Raw genomic sequence first — 17,656 nt, forward strand, 5'->3', positions numbered from 1 at the left:
GCAGTAATTATGTGCTTTGATTCAGCAAATCTATTAGGTTTGACAACTGCAAAAAAGTGTAATACATTCAAGAACAGCAACACAATTCAAACACAATCCTCTGCTTAGCGCATTCTGTTATGAGTAAAAACCCATCTGTGTTCAGTTTTGCACCTCATGCATGTTCACCACACCCAATGCTGCAATTAATCATTAAACAATGTGTGTATGAGTAGTTACTGTAAATCTAAATTAGTCACATACATGTTCCTAAACATGTCAGCCATCCCCATACACTGTGTTTTGTGCTTCTCTGCAGAAAGTGTGACATTGGATGCAAATGTTAAGCGCAAGACTGGACTTTTTATTTGCTTTGCATTTATTTATTTAAGCACTGTGGGAGAATACTGTACATAAGTGTGAACACACTACACACTTAAAATTTGCTAGATGTAATCTAGACTGGGACACAACAGTAAGTGCCTACAACCATACTAGCAGTTCTGTAAGGCTTTGATACGCAAATGATTAGATAGATAAGTCAATGTATTCCACAAAGAGATTTTAAAATGCTGGATTTTAAAATGAGAAATCAGAGAGAAATCGCCAAGTTCTCAGACAAAAATGTCTTCACCAAATTGCATGGTAAACCTACCCAATAATTGGTGTACCGTGCTACCAGTGAAAATATAAGCCATACCTTGGAGTTCTCTGAGTTTCCTGCTCCCTCCATTCGGTGATGTAACCTCCCTAATCCTGCGGCTGGACAACTACGTGGCCTTCCATTGAGGTGGGAGTGGCCCGAAGGTCCCAGCTGGATCTGTGGTTCAGCTCCAGTCCTGTATGCATCTGCCAAATAGTTGTCTTTGGGATACCATGTCTCTGGAAGCATCTGGAAGTCTGACAGTGCCCCAGTAGAAGATGACATGGAAGAGGACAAGGCAAGGTGTGATTCTGGTGGTATAGGAGGAGGACGCTCAGGAGGGGGTGGTGGAAGTGGGTCCCTCTGTGGAGGGGGTGGTGCTGGGAGAGGCTTGTCTTGCTTTCTGGACATGCCTGGTGAAGACTAGAGAGGTGAAGATATATTTCAAGAATTATTAAGTCACACCATACTATATACATGATTTATGATTTCTTTGTTATTTTATGTGGACTGGATGATGATCCCATTGCCTGTATTTACAAACCCTGTGCTTCTGGAAGATCTACCAGACCAGGCATGACTGTAAGGTTTTCTGTTTCCTATGTTGGGGTTGGTGCTGACACATTTTTACTGATATTAAGATAATTTTACTAATCTGAGAACATCTCTTCAGAGCATTTTAATTGTCATTTAAATGGTTTTATTATATTATAAGAACACAGTTCCTTTTGTTGTGCTTGTCTGATTGTATAAATACTTCATTTTACTATAAAGTTGACATGTTGCCAAATACACTACAATAAAAAGAGTATTATCTTTTTGACACCATTGACCACAGCATCTTATTACAGAGACTGGAGCATGTAACTGGAACAGCATTAAAATGGTTCCAATCTTATTTATCGGACAGATACCAATTTGTTCATGTCCATGATGAATCTTTCACGCACACAAAAGTTAGTTATGGAGTTCCACAAGGTTCTGTGCTAGGACCGATTTTAGGCAACGTTATTAGGAAGCACTTTATTAATTACCACTGCTATGCAGATGACACTCAGCCTTATCTATCAATGAAACCTGATAACACAAACCAGTTAGCCAGACTTCAGGTGTGTCTAAAGGACATAAAGGCCTGGATGACCAGTAACTTTTTACTTTTAAACCCAGAGAAAACAGGAGTTACTGTATTTAGGCCTAAAAATGTCAGAAACAGCTTTTCTAAAAATATAGCTACTTTAGATGGCAGAGCCCTAGCCTCCAGCAATACTGTGAAAAACCTTAGAGTTATTTTTGACCGGGATATGTCCTTTAATTCACACATAAAACGAATCTCTAGAACCGCCTTCTTTCACTTACACAATATTGCCAAAATTGGGAACATCCTGTCACAAAATGATGCAGAAAAAGTAGTTAATGCATTTGTTACTTCAATTAATGCTAACTCATTACTATCAGGATGCCCCAGTATATCCATAAAAAGCCTCCAGTTAATCCAAACTGCTGCAGCTAGAGTCCTGACAGGAACTAGCAAGAGAGATCATATTTCTCCTACGCTAGCTTCTCTTTATTGGCTCCCTGTAAAATCCAGAAGAGAATGTAAAATCCTTCTCCTCACATACAAATCCTTCATGATCAAGCTCCTTCATACCTCAAAGCAGGTGCAGGTCTACTTGTATTTCCCAGAGTTTATAAAAGTAGAATTTCTACTTTTAGAGTCTTTAGCTATCAAGCTCCTCTCCTGTGGAACCAGCTCCCAGTCTGGGTTCAGGAGGCAGACACTCTGTACTTTTAAGGTTAGACTTAAAACCTTCCTTTTTGACAAAGCTTATAGTTAGGGCTGGTTCAGGTAACACTGAACAATCCCTTAGTTATGCTGCTATAGGCCTAGACTGCCTGAGTCTATTGGTACACTGAGCTCCCCTCCCCTCCCCTCCCCTCCCTTCCCCTCTCCTCCTCTCCTCCCCCTCACATGTATATTCCACCACTGAATGTCTCTCTCCTCTATCCACTCAACCCAACCGGTCGAGGCAGTGGCTGCCCAAACTGAGTCTGGTTCTGCTGGAGGTTTTTTCTTCCGTTAAAGGGAGTTTTTCCTCTCCACTGTTGCCAAATGCTTGCTCATAAGGGATTTGTTGGGTTTTTCTTTTTTGTAAAGTGCCTAAAGATGATTGAATTGTGATTTGGTGCTATGCAAATAAACTGAATGAATTCAATTGAACATTTGAGCAATTTATTGGAAGCTACTGCAGATTCAAAAACAGAATAAAGAATAATGCGTTTTCATGAAAACATACCCTGTTTTTTGGTATTCAGTATGTTATTCGGTATCTGAAATGTGCAAGCGAAATACAGATACTTTTCCAATTGTTTTAGCTGAACCTGTTGTAATAACATTTTTCCACAAACACTTATTATATTGTCCGGACTAAGTCGCACTTTTTTTTTTAGTTCTCTGACTTGTCCTGCAACTTATACAGCAAAGCGACTTATATTTGTATATTTACAGTAATTTTGTCTAGTAGTCACTAGTGTTAGATGGCACTCTTGACTGAATTGAAGATATTATTCCGCTGAAAAAGTAAAAAAGTTTACGTTCACACTAAACTATAACTCCTAGTGTAACACAAGTGAAAATGCTGTCCAAAAGAAAATACTATACCGCAGAGTTCAAAGTTCAGGAAAAGTTTGCAGCAACAAAGTTTGGAATGAGTGTCAGCATTCAAACATCCTGAGAGAGAAAGAGGAGACACCGTTTCATCTTTCCCCACCCTGACGTTTGCAGAGTTGTTTAACTTGACACGGATGAATGAATATCGTAATGCACGTGATGTCTGAGGGGCCATTCAAGACATAATTCATTTTGGGCCCTTTCTCCCACATATACAGTGGGTACGGAAAGTATTCAGACCCCTTTAAATTTTTCACTCTTTGTGTCATTGCAGCCATTTGCCAAAATCAAAAAAGTTCATTTTATTTCTCATTAATGTACACTCAGCACCCCATCTTGACAGAAAAAAACAAATGTAGAAATTTTTGCAAATTTATTAAAAAAGAAAAACTGAAATATCACATGGTCATAAGTATTCAGACCCTGTGCTCAGTATTGAGTAGAAGCACCCTTTTGAGCTAGTACAGCCATGAGTCTTCTTGGGAATGATGCAACAAGTTTTTCACACCTAGATTTGGGGATCCTCTGTCATTCTTCCTTGCAGATCCTCTCCAGTTCTGTCAGGTTGGATGGTGAACGTTGGTGGGCAGCCATTTTCAGGTCTCTCCAGAGATGCTCAATTGGGTTTAGGTCAGGGCTCTGGCTGGGCCAGTCAAGAACGGTCACAGAGTTGTTCCGAAGCCACTCCTTTGTTATTTTAGCTGTGTGCTTAGGGTCATTGTCCTTTTGAAAGGTGAACTTTCGGCCCAGTCTGAGGTCCTGAGCACTCTGGAAGAGGTTTTCTTCCAGGATATCTCTGTACTTGGCCACATTCATCTTTCCTTCAATTACAACCAGTCGTCCTGTCCCTGCAGCTGAAAAACACCCCCACAACATGATGTTCCCACCACCATGTTTCACTGTAGGGATTGTATTGGGCAGGCAATGAGCAGTGCCTGGTTTTCTCCACACATACTGCTTACAATTAACGCCAAAAAGTTCAATCTTGGTCTCATCAGACCAGAGAATCTTATTTCTCATAGTCTGGGAGTCCTTCATGTGTTTATTGGCAAACTCTATGCCAGCTTTCATGTGTCTTGCACTGAGGAGAGGCTTCCGTCGGGCCACTCTGCCACAAAGCCCCGACTGGTGGAGGGCTGCAGTGATAGTTGACTTTGTGGAACTTTCTCCCATCTCCCTACTGCATCTCTGGAGCTCAGCCACAGTGATCTTTGGGTTCTTCTTTACCTCTCTCACCAAGGCTCTTCTCCCACGATTGCTCAGTTTGGCTGGACGGCCAGGTCTAGGAAGAGTTCTAGTCATCCCAAACTTTTTCCATTTGAGGATAATGGAGGCCACTGGGCTCTTAGGAACCTTGAGTGCTGCAGAAATTCTTTTGTAACCTTGGCCAGATCTGTGCCTTGCCACAATTCTGTCTCTGAGCTCCTTGGGCGGTTCCTTCGACCTCATGATTCTCATTTGCTCTGACATGCACTGTGAGCTGTAAGGTCTTATATAGACAGGTGTGTGCCTTTCCTAATCAAGTCCAATGAGTTTAATTAAACACAGCTGGACTCCAATGAAGGAGCAGAACCATCTCAAGGAGGATCAGAAGAAATGGACAGCATGTGAGTTAAATATGAGTGTCACTGCAAAGGGTCTGAATACTTATGACCATGTGATATTTCAGTTTTTTTTTTAATAAATTTGCAAAAATTTCTACATTTCTGTTTTTTTCTGTCAAGATGGGGTGCTGAGTGTACATTAATGAGAAATAAAATGAACTTTTTTGATTTTGGCAAATGGCTGCAATGACACAAAGAGTGAAAAATTTAGCGACTGGATAGCTCAGTGGTTAAGGCCACTGACTTCGGTGCAGGGAGACCAAATGGTTTGAATCCCGACCAGGGCATCACCAGTGTGGGCCCTTAGGCAAGGTCCTTAACGCTACTAGCCTACCTCATTACAATGAGCGATAGAAATACTGGAGTCATACCGGCTCGGACATCGCCCAGGTCAACAAGGTCCGTGTCAGGTGCTAGTGGACCAGGGCAACCTGATGAGAAATGGGCTACTGGAACAAGACACTCGTGGACGAGGGCTGATAACAGAGAACTGTTGGAGTGCTACTGCATGAGTAACCCCAGCGATAGGGGCTACATAAAGAGGATGTGGGACCTATGGAAACTTCGAAACCCACCATCCACACTAGGGCCAAAGCATCTAGTAGCTCAGTGTTCCAACATCCGCAAACGGCAGCTGCTATCACAACTAGAGATTGAAGAAATACAACACAAATGCTACGGCAAGGGGGAGCCAGGACGCCAGGTCAGGGGGGAAACAACACCACCCCCACCCGAGATTGGGTATCAAGCCCCAATGACAAGCCCCGACGGCAACAGTGATCCTTGAGATGCTTGGCCACAAAATACATTCCACCACCAAGGAGCAGTACCCTGCCTGGAGAAGGAGGTTAGAAGCAAAAATAAGGGCAAGTCGGAGAGAAGTTAGCCAACTATCAGAACTGCAGAGAAGGGGGATGAAGTTGGGTAAGAAATACAGCAGGCTGTCCATACCAGAGGCCCTGGAGACTGCCAAACAACGACTCACAGCCCTGGCCACACGCCTGAAGAGGTACACCAGAGAAATAGAAGCACGGAGAATAAACAGGATGTTCTCCACCGAACCATCCAAGGTGTACTCTCAGTGGGAGGGCAGTAACACGAGGGCAGACCCACCAAGGCTGGAGACTGAACAATACTGGAAAAGCATATGGGAGAGGGAGGCATCACATAACACCAATGCCCAGTGGCTGGCAGACCTGAGAGCAGACCACAGCAACCTCCCTGAACAGGAACCAGTAACCATCGCTGGACAGCACCGGGGCCTGACATGATCCACCTCCAGCACCTCCAAGTCCAAGGCCATGGTACTCAACCGGAAAAAGGTGGCTTGCCATCTCCAGGCCAGGGGAGAGATCCTGCCTCAGGTGGAGGAGTTTAAGTATCTCGGGGTCTTGTTCACGAGTGAAGGAAGGACGGAACATGAGATTGACAGATGGATCGGGACATCGGCAGCAGTAATGCGGTCGGTTTACCGATCCGTTGTGGCGAAGCTGAAAGGCGAAGCTCTCGATTTACCAGTCAATCTACATTCCTACTCTCACCTATGGTCATGAGCTTTGGGTCATGACCGAAAGAACAAGATCTTGGATACAAGCGGCTGAAATGAGCTTCCTCCGCAGAGTGGCCAGGCGCTCCCTTAGAGGTAGGGTGAGGAGCTCGGTCACCCGGGAGAAGCTCAGAGTAGAGCCGCTGCTCCTCCACATCGAGAGGAGTCAGTTGACGTGGCTCAGGCATCTGTTTCGGATGCCTCCTGGGCGCCTCCCTGGGGAGGTGTTCCGGGCATGTTCCACCAGGAGAAGGCCCTGGGGAAGACCCAGGACACGCTGGAGGGATTATGTCTCCCGGCTGGCCTGGGAACGGCTCGGTGTCCCCCCGGAAGAGCTGGAGGAAGTGTCCAGGGAGAAGGAAGTCTGGGTATCCCTGATTAGGCTACTGCCCCCGCGACCCGGCCCCGAATAAGCAGAAAAAGATGGATGGATGGATGGATGGACACTGCTCTCCACATATTCAGCTACACAGGAAGTTCCTCCATGCTTAAGAAGGAAGTTCCTCCTCAAGCAGGAAGTCACTCACAAACCGTCCATCCATTATCTATCCCGCTTATTCCTAGTTAGGGTCACAGGGATCTGCTAAAGCCTATCCCAGCTCTCTTTGGGTGAAAGGCAGGGGTACACCCTGGACAGGTCACCAGTCCATCACAGGGCCACATAGAGACGAACAACCACACACACTCACACTCACTCCTATGGGCAAAAGAGTCACCAATCGACCTAACATGCATGTTTTTTGGACTGTGGGAGGAAACCGGAGTAGGCAGAGTAAACCCACACAAGCATGGAGAGAACAGGCAAAATCCACACAGAAAGGTCCCTGATGGTTTGCGAACCCAGGCCTTTCTTGCTGTGCGGCAACAGTGCTAACCACTAAGCCACAGTGCTGCCCACTCACAAAGTATGAAATATAAAAGACAGCTTGTTCTAATATGATTTTAAACAGCTGAACCTTAAAATTATGCTAGGCAAAGTCACCTTGTTTTGTTTTCAAGAGCAGTTTTTTAATGTTGGAGTAAGTAGCAGTGAAATTGACATTATACATTTTTTAAGTGTTTTTGATTGTATTGAATAAATCCAAACCACAGCTACAGAGCCTTTTGTTCAGGCAAGACTTTACAGGGAACTCCCTGATCACACTCAGCCGTTACTGGGATTTCTGCCGATCAGCCTTAATGTTTTTTTCAGCTGTCTGAATGTGCTTCCTCAATGTGTTTACATCATCCATGTGTAATTTATTATTCATGTGTTTAAGCACTCTTGTAAAGCATGATCTACTCCAGAAAATAGAGGTCACATATTTTTTCTGTTTATTCAGGGAATGCTGTGACTGACCTTTGGGGAGCCAGTTGGACTGGCAGATGGGGAGCGGATGGCACCTTTCTGAATGCGGTCGAGTCGTGGAGGTACAGGGGGAAGGCTGAGATGCTGGGTGCAGTGGCCAAGCTCTCCTCCATGGGCTTTCCTATGCTGGCTGACAGGTGAAGAGCTCGGGGACACCATGGGTGAGTTCTGGTGCTCGGTACACTGATAGGAGAAATGTGAATTACCTTTATATGGGTGTTCAGTCATTTATGAGCATCTATTGTATTAAGTGCTGTTTTTTTTTAGATTTACAAACACTCCTAAGAGTGCTGCAGAGGTGCCTTAACTTGGTTAAGTGAAGACCCTGACATGGATGACATGGGAATAAAATATGTTGAGTGAGTAAAAGTACAAAATGTACAAAATATCATGAAGCTCTCTGAAGCAGTCTGTATGTGCAGTGTATGTGTAGTTCTAGACTATTTACATTTGTTTTTAACATTTTAAAGGACACTGCAGTACCTTTATCAAAAAAGATGGGACTGATTCTCCCTTTCTATACATCTTACACATACATTTTCCTCCACCAGTAGCAGAATTTCCTCCCTTCTCTGGAGAAGATCCTTTGTTTCCATTTCATACAGTTTCTAGTTATTTAATCTCTATGGTTATTATGATATTTAATTGATACTGTAGATATTAAATATTTCACAGAAAATTAACTTTTTATAACATAAAATACAATATATTTTAGACTAACACATTGAAAAAGCAGTAAGCATTTTTTAAAATGGACAGTAAAGTTAAAGTTAAGTAAATTCTGTGATTAGCATTATCAAAGTAAGTCATTAGATTAAGTGACTCTAGAGATTTCATTTTCCCCTTTAAGTGATTCTCTCTTTACCTTCCTGATGTTGGCCAGTCCATTCATGACCAAGCAGTCCTCTCGATCTTCCTCATCATCCAGCTCCAGCATGTGGCAGCTATGCCGGTCTAGGAAGAAGCACTTAGTGCCCTCATTTCTTGGGTCAAATGGATCAACAATGATGGGTTCTGTGCCTTTGATCTCACAGCGACAGAATGGACAACCCTGACCATCCGACTCCTGGAACAGGTAAAGCAAACAGTTAGTTAGTGTGGTTGTTTTACACAGCATGAGTTATAAAGTGAAGTTTAGGTCTTACTTCTGTTTGGTTTCATAGTAGAATTGGAACAGATAGTCAAAGGGTCAGTTAAATATGCAGGGTATGGGGGTTTTAGTGTTTTAGAGGCCTGTAAATAACTGCCAACATTTGTTTTACTGCCGTTAGATGCCTGAACATAGATAAAAGCTGTGAAAACCTTTGGGGTCTTTTGGAGATAAGCCACCCTTTCCCTCAGCTACATATTCCTAAATTGTAAGGGAGAAGACAGAGAACACTGTAGAGGTCTTCTCTCCATGCCGCACGAATTAAACTGAGATGATTCATCACACTTGCATTTGTTCTTGAGAATTAGCAACTCTCACAAACTAAAAGAAATTTCCATGACATTAGTTAGTTAGTTAGTCAGACAGACAGACAGAGACAGATACTTTACTTATCCCCCATGGAGGAAATTCAGATTGTCCAGCAGCTCTTATATTTACTTTTACACAGAAATGTCACTATATACAATAAACAGATAAAGGCACCCAGTCAATATCATATAGCATAAATATATCAACAGTTACTACAGTGAGGATCACAAAGGATCTTCTCAACCTCACAGTTCTGCAGCACAGTGAGATGAGCCTCCCACTGCAGCTGCTACTCTGTCCTGTCAGGATGTTGTGGAGGGGGTGTTTATTATTGTTCAATATAGCAAGCAGCTTCCTCCATATGTGCTGCTCCACCACAGTTCTGAGAGGGTCCAGCCCCCTGCCTAGGACAGAACTGGCCTTTTTCACCAGTTTGTCCAGGCACTTACAGTTCCTTTTCATCATTATTCATAAAAAGCCTCTGGCAAAGTCAGACAGACAGACAAAGTCGACTGGAGACATGCTTGTGCAGATCCTCTCTGGGGAAAACTGTTGTGCAACAGTTTTACAACATTCATTGGCCATATGTACATATTACACATGGCAGCTCGTGTCCAACGGACATCATAAATAAGAGAATAAAAGATGTTTTGGTTTCTAGTGCATCTGTCCCCACTGACTCAGTGGCTACAATCAAAGGCAGACATGTTTACAGAGAACAAAGTTGCATTTGTGGTAGCCATATGGTTACATACTTAGTGGGGGATGCACCAAAAAGCATGTTTGAAACTTAATCCTATAGAAATTAGAGTGGGTGGAGAGGGGAAGGAGTGGGAGATTTGAAGCAACAAGGAGGGAGAGACGATCAGATGGTCATAGACCTAAAGAAATAATGCCAAATTAGAAAGATGGCGACATACATAGTTACAAGTACAAAAAAGTAGTAATTTTATGAAAAATGCGAGGCATGAAACTAGGCAGAGAGACAGAGACAAAGAATCTGTCACAGGTACTATCATCAACGCTGCTGAATTCATCCTCTCAGCAAACACCACCCCCCTATGTCACCCAGGAGCACAATCTTTCGGCGACTGGGACACCCAGGGCATCTGCTGTTCCAGGACCTTTAGTCATAATAAACCACTTATCCACCAGAGGCCCAGGAGGAAAGCCCACTCCCTAGTGCCAGCTCTCGTCAAAAGTCGCAGAGTGGATAAGAGAGTGACACTGTCCAATCAGAGAAATCTGATTAAAATCCCGTGAAAAGAGAGTTTCAGGCCCAACTCAAACAAATTTAAAACTTGTGCTGTGCTCAATGTCAGATCTTTATGTAACAAATCATTTTTAATTAATAATTTTATTTTCTCTTATAATCTTGATTTTATGTTTTTAAGAGAAACATGGTTAGACAGCAAGATGGGTAATGTTGTTCTTATCAAATCTACCCCACTTAATTTCACATTTCTATCTAAAAGGGTGGTGGTGTCTGTGTCTTTTTTAGGAATAATGTGGTTACCCACAGGCTGACATTTGGGGGTGTTTTCATAATTTGAGTATGTATCTTTTAAAATTGAGCTAAAATGATCTCCTTCAATACTCTACATAATCATTTACAAGCCACCCCAATGTTGTCAAACTTTTATTGATGACTGATCCATGCATTTATCGCCAGCAGTCCTGCTCACGGGGCTCTCAAAAAGAGCTGTTAGGCAGCTGCAGTACGTTCAAAACGCTGCTGCTCGGGTCCTGACTATAACCAGGAAGTACAACCACATTACTCCTGTTCTCAGATCTCTGCACTGGTTTCCTGTTGTTCAGAGAATAGACTTTAAAACAGCACTGCTTGTGTAGTCTCTTCATGGCTCAGCACCACAGTACATCTCTGACATGTTGGTGCCACACAGAACATCAGGCACGAGACTTGTGCTCGTGCCCAGAGTCAGAACTAAACAGGGAGAAGCAGCGTTTCAGTTTTATGCAGCTAAAATCGGGAATAGTCTTCCTGATGATCCCCAACTAAACAATGTCCAAGCTAAAAACTTTTCTTTTTAGCTCTGCATATGTTAACTGAAACTCTTTTATCTGCACTCATTCTCTTTTCATTTAATTCTAAGTTAATTTTTTATTCTATTTAAAATCTATATTTTAATTCTATATTTTTATTTTAATTCTTTTTTTATGGTACTTACTGGTTTGTTAAAGTAATCTAAGTTTCTTAGCAGAACCATCCATCTATCCATCCATCCATTATCTATCCCCACTTATTCCTATTTAGTGTCACGGGGATCTGCTGGAACCTATCCCAGCTCTCTTCCACAACATGCGTCCATCACAGAACCATCCCATAAGAAACAACTTTTTATTTAGCCATGCGTGGCTAAATAAAAAGTTGTGCAATGCTATATGGTATATGGGGCTAATAAAGTAAGTTTAAAAATCTGAATCTGGAACCATACTGATCAATAGTACATATGACTGAAGGGCAAAACTAGATAAAACAGCTCTTAAACATCTATCATGGTCAAAAAGGACAAAACCTCCCCAGCTTCACTTCTGTTGTAAAGAAAAAGCTAAAACAAAAAACAGGGAAGTTATACTGTTCTTTTCACTCTGTATTATTAGTGCGCAAATGCACCAGTCACATTCTAAAGATCTTTGCTCTGTATTATTCCATTTTATTGTTTTTCCAGCATGCTACTAGTTCTGCATACTTTCAGTTAGAAACATACTGCAGCTGTCACTTTTCCTCCTTCTCCAAGTTTTCCTTGACATTTAACAATGTGCAAGCAAACAACTCATGTCCATACTCTGCTACTTTAGGTGCAATAGAAAATAAAAATGGTTTAGATGAAACATGAATTTATGACTGGTTCACTCCGTGCAGCAGTGACTGAAAGCAGCAGGTTGTTGTATTCACATGCATTTTCTTCAGGAAATACTAATTCTGGTTTACGTATAGCCACTGATTTAAACATGAAGCATAACATACACTGACAACTAAACACATCCATCCATTATCTACCACTTATCCTGGCACATCCAGCATTCTGGGGGTGCTGGAACAAATCACAGCTGACATTGGATGAGAGGTGTAGTACACCCTGGACAGATAATCAGTCTATCACATGGCTGACATATGGAAACAGACAAACACTTGGGAAATATCCAAGTTTTGATACCTTTAATCCTTTCCTATACTGCCCTTCAGCATCTGAACTATATCACTCCTCTGAGTATACAAGAGGTCCAATAAAATATTATTTTTACATATAAATATTAAATATATATAAATATACATATACATATTTTAATAAATATCCGGGGCCAGGTAGTGGTCTAAGCAGGGATGTCTAGACTTCTCTGTCCCTAGATACTTCCTACAGCTCTTCCAGGGGGATACCAAGGCATTTCCAGGCCAGCCAAGAGACATAGTTCCTCGAGCATGTCCTGGGTCCTCCCTGGGGCCTCCTCCTGTTGGGGCATGCCCGGAACACCTCACCAACGAGGCGTCCAGAGGGCATCCGGAACAGATGCCGGGGCCACCTCAGCTGGCTCTTCTTGATGTGGAGGAGCAGTGGCTCTACTCCGAGAGTTTGTCCTTTCAGTCATGACCCAGAGCTCATGACCATAGGTGAGAGTAGGAACGTAGATTGACTGGGAAATCGAAAGCTTCACTTTTCGACTCAGTTCCTTCTTCAGGGGCCATGGCTCAGAAAGTAGAGCAGGTTGGCCATGAACCAGAGGGTTGGTGGTTCAATCCTTGGCTTCCTTGGTCCACAGGCCGAAATGTCCTTGGGCAAGACACTGAACCCCAGGTTGCCCCCGGTGGCTGTTCCACTGATGTATGAATGTGTGAGCGTTTGTGTGAGCAAGTGGGTGAATGGACAAATAGTGTAAAAGTGCTTTGAGTACATTTGAGTGTAGAAAAGCACTATACAAGTATAAGACCATTTACCACAACAGAGCGGTACATCAGCCGCTGCACCAATTCATCTGTCAATCTACCGTTCCATTCTTCCGTCACTTGTGAACAGGACCACAAGATACTTAAACTCCTCCACTTGAGGCAGGATCTCTCCTGGAGAGTGCAAGCCGCCTTTTTCTGGTTGAGAACCTTGGCCTCGGAGAGGTGCTGATTCCCACTGTGGTAGTAAAAAATTGCCATCGTCGCAGCCCTAATATTGGGCTCTTTAGTACCTAATTGCGCCAATATATTCGTCAGCTACTCGCTAACTTTGTCCAACTACTGTTTAGTGCTGAGGAGGTAATGTTCAATGTGTTTCAGTCAAAATGTAAGACAGGAGTCAAGTAGTTACTGTCATATAGATATTGAAGCAGCCTTCACCTACTCATTCAAACTTCAGGTTGGGTTTGGTTCATAAACTTCTGTTTACATAGAAATGTTCCATGGAAAGATTTAGTTACAACTTGTCAACGTGCTTGATGTAATCATTAGTAAGATACAAAAACCATTCATATGCATCTAATGAAACCAATATTGTGGTAAAAAAAACAATACACAGAAAATCCCCTCTGAATCATCCTGCATTGAATTTGGGATTAAAACTACTTAGACTATGGGACCTCTCTCATGTGCCCCCACACTCTGCAAAGATCAAAAATCATTAAAGAGAACAGGATGTGGAATCTCATAGATCAACACCCATCTGTGAGTAAGCAGTGTATATCTGTTCCACCTCAAATGACTAATATACAGAGCAAGAAGAAAGTCAGGGAACCACTACTGACTGAGTGACCCGAACAGACCAAAGCTGGATTACTCACTGGAAAGGAGGGTTCCCTCTCTATCTCTGAGTCACAATTTCACTAATGTGGAGGAAAATACTTCATTACCGAAGCACTCCAATACATACACACATGCTAACATACATCACTGAATCTCTTTCTGAGGTTGAGAAGGAGGCGGGGTCCTGTCAAGTTGTCATAACAGGAAGCATGATAGACAAACAATATGAAAAAGTCTTCAAAAAGACTGCTGTGCTTATCATCTTTATATTCTCATCAAAGCACAATATCCCTTGGTAAGCTGGACATAAATAGCAATTTAATTAATTGCACATCTTAATGGTGTGAAATCTGTTTCATTGATTGCTTTTTTTTTTTTTTTAGACATCACCCCCTTGCAAACGTAAGACTTGGAAACTATTATGGTGCTGACTAACTGACAAAATGCACTCAGCTGTATAAAAACCTGCGCTCACAGTACGCTGAATCATTTTCCATGTCCTCCCTCGCAAAAGCTCTGCTGCCAAACAGCTAGTAGGTATTTGAAAAACAGTGTTAAAATGATTTGCTTGTGTAGAAATATGAAACCATAACACACTATACGAAAACAGAATTAATACAAGGTTTGGAGTTTTTCGCTTATTGAATCTATTCTAGTTAGAAAACAGAATAACTCCAGTAATAAGTTTCACTTGATCATTTCATTTGATCAACTCCACACTTATTCAACACCAGTAAGAAGATTGAATAAGATCTAATACGTCTGCTGTGTGTAAGATTTTCAAAGGAATGCTTTTGAGAGGTGGAACAACTACACTTTCAGTCCTACTCTGGTTCATGTCCAGAGTTGCAGAGTGAATATGTGTGTGTGTCTCTGCCAGAGATGCATAACATCAGGGTTAGTGCGGAACTTAAGATGTCCTGTCTGTGACTGCAGCATGGACGAATGAAAGTGCACAGGTCCAGTGAACATGGTGGTGCAAAAAAATACATGCAGAAACACTGGATTATAACTTGTGTTCACACTTATTTTTTGCTTCCACTATTGACTGATACTTTGAAATTTGATTAGGACAAATGGACTATGGAAGGAAGTGAGGGAGGCAGGTTTTTTACCATGTATGGTCTATTGCCTGAAAGCTGCTTCTATTATTCAATGGTCTTTTTTCACTTGAGTTGTGCCAATTCAGTTGAGATTAATGCCGACATATAAGTGTAAAAAATACAGCATATGGAAAAGAGCTAAAAATGTTTTGTCTTACATGTAAGATTTTGATGTTTTTCTGTCAAACTGATGATACGATGATGAAAACGTACACATTCTGGCATTAACCCACACACTGTTCCACGTACATGTGTAATGGTAACAGTAGTTAACCAAAGCCCACAACAATTTGATCTTTAAATTAATTATTGTTTGTATTATTCACTACAATACCTGCCAGGCTGTAAGACAGGAAGTACACATGAGGTGACCACAAGGTTCAATCTTGACGTCTTTGTCGTTCTCAGCACAGATCTTACAAAGCTGGAAGGTGGAGCCCATTTCACAGTAAACCTCATACTGCTCCTGTTCAGCCAGAAAAAAACTCGTTAGTCATCAAGTCATGCACAGATTCAATTATACGAGAGCAAACAAAAAATATGCAGATACACATATGCAGTATAGACATATGCAGTATATGACTTTGCTTACAACACTCCGGCACAAATTATATCAAATGAGTTTTCTGAAACATATTTCAGTTCTCACTGAATGATTTTCACAAATAAATGTTAAAGAAATGCTATGACCATGTTTTCAGACACACAGAAACCCACCTGTGTCACTTTTATGTGATCATGAGGCGTCGGCTCGCATAAACCAGTTAGGTCAGGGTTGTAACTGCGACCATCAGGGAACAAGTAGCTGTAAATGAGAAAAAAGTTACCATTACAAACACATAGCAAGATGCTTGCTCAAAATATGAAATATATGTCTTCTAACATGTTATCAAGTATGTATGCATCCACCATAGGGACTTGAGTTTTACATGTTCTAAACATATGAATGTGTCGTTAAACAATAAATGTGATGAAACAAAAATAATTCCTCCTAGATGTATTAGAAGAACTAAAAGTAGCAACAAGAATACATACAGTAATATCTGTACCTTAAATGCTTTACACTGACTAATTAATCCTCATTTATGACTGATACAAACTACCAGTTATGAACAGATGTTAAATTTAAAAGTCTTAGTAATGAGTAATGAGTTAGTAATATCTCTCTGCACATAAAATACAAATGTAAAATGTGGCTAAACCTGAGCAGAAACTCTTGTCCTCTTAAAGGAATTTTTGCAAATAAATTCAGTATTTACAAGGGTGGGCATAACCACACTGACTGACACATTTGGTTACAGTGAACTCACACAGGCAGCTACAATTGACAGCTGAAGAAAACAGGATGGCATGGCTGAAATGGACAGACACCTGTTTAGATTTGTCTAGAAGCCTGTAAGATTATTAGGTACAATTGAAAAAGATGGCCTTGCAGTACAACGTAAAGCTCAAAGACCCTCTCTGGTCCAGTTGAGACAGAAAACATGTTTTGTCTAGGAAGTGTCTTCCAGAATAGCTGTACTCTATTTAAAATGTATGTAAATCAGATGTGAGTGATTGGGATACAGTTGCCCATTTCTCATTAGTACACAGCTTGTACACAGTGGACAGTTTAGTAAAACTTTGAATGGGCTAGAAAGTATGATGGTTTACATACAAGCCTTCCCTGTAGCCATCGATGAGGGCTTGAAACAGAGGTTTGTTGTTGGGAATGGTTTGCAGTATGTTGCCATCACTGGTCACATAACCGATAGCCCATTGGCCCAGTCGTGTACAACTCAGTCTGAAGATATAACTGTTAAGCAGAGAAAAAAATACAGACATGCATGGTTCACACACAAGCTGCCCAACAAACATAGCATATAACAAAATTTAAATAATGTAAAACCAAAAAACAGAATATTGTGAGTCACGGATCACACTGAATTGTAACAACAACAACACGAGTGGGTAAAGCAGTGCATGAGCCTTCACAGCCTGACTAGTTGCACATGAACTACTTGCTGCACTACATCACATTGCTGTGGCTCACTTTTAACAAACAAGACAATAATTATGACAAATGACCTACACATTATATAACTTGTTTAGACAATAGCAGTCAATGGAATCCAACAAATTAACCATCAATGTCGAACTCTATCATTTTCTCTGGACCACTCCCCAATCTGAATCAGAAGTTAACACAAGAGGAGTTATTTTAAAAAACTTCAGAAAAATTAAGACTACTCCTCTTACTGAACAGAAAAACAGAACAGTCAAATGTGGATTATTCAATGTCAGGTCTCTTTTGTCTAAATCTCTGTTAGTAAATGATTTGATAACTTATCACCAAATTGACCTACTCTGTCTTACTGAAACCTGGTTACAGCAGGATGAATATGTCTGTCTGAATGAATCAAACCCCCTCAGTCAAAAAAATTGTCATGTTCCTCGAAGCACAGGTCGAGGTGGAGGAGTAGCTGCAATCTTCCACTCAAACTTATTATTAAACTCTCATCCTCAGAACAGTTATATCTCATTTGAGAGCCTACCCTAAATAGGAATAACCAGGTATGG

At 41.6% G+C, this 17,656-nt stretch overlaps 1 protein-coding gene across 12 annotated transcripts in view; it reads right to left on the reverse strand.

The window, feature by feature from the left end:
- The window catches only part of cblb (Cbl proto-oncogene B, E3 ubiquitin protein ligase), a 57,241-nt gene that overhangs the window by 12,674 nt on the left and 26,911 nt on the right, over positions 1-17,656 (reverse strand). For 10 of the 12 annotated variants that reach the window (XR_003296971.2, XR_003296970.2, XR_003296969.2 and 7 more), the window contains 6 exons: positions 16,755-16,892; positions 15,815-15,902; positions 15,432-15,563; positions 8,654-8,854; positions 7,780-7,971; positions 680-1,045 (listed from right to left, as the gene is read on the reverse strand). Coding sequence is in view for 9 of the 12 variants with exons in the window: in XM_026327710.1 (XP_026183495.1) it covers positions 680-1,045; positions 7,780-7,971; positions 8,654-8,854; positions 15,432-15,563; positions 15,815-15,902; positions 16,755-16,892 (1,117 nt within the window). In the remaining 3 variants the exon portion in view is untranslated. The remainder of the gene's footprint in view (positions 1-679; positions 1,046-7,779; positions 7,972-8,653; positions 8,855-15,431; positions 15,564-15,814; positions 15,903-16,754; positions 16,893-17,656) is intronic. The other 2 variants (XM_026327715.2, XM_026327714.2) reach the window with 1 other exon arrangement.

Source organism: Mastacembelus armatus, chromosome 14 (genome assembly GCF_900324485.2).
Source record: "Mastacembelus armatus chromosome 14, fMasArm1.2, whole genome shotgun sequence".
NCBI lineage: Eukaryota > Metazoa > Chordata > Actinopteri > Synbranchiformes > Mastacembelidae > Mastacembelus > Mastacembelus armatus.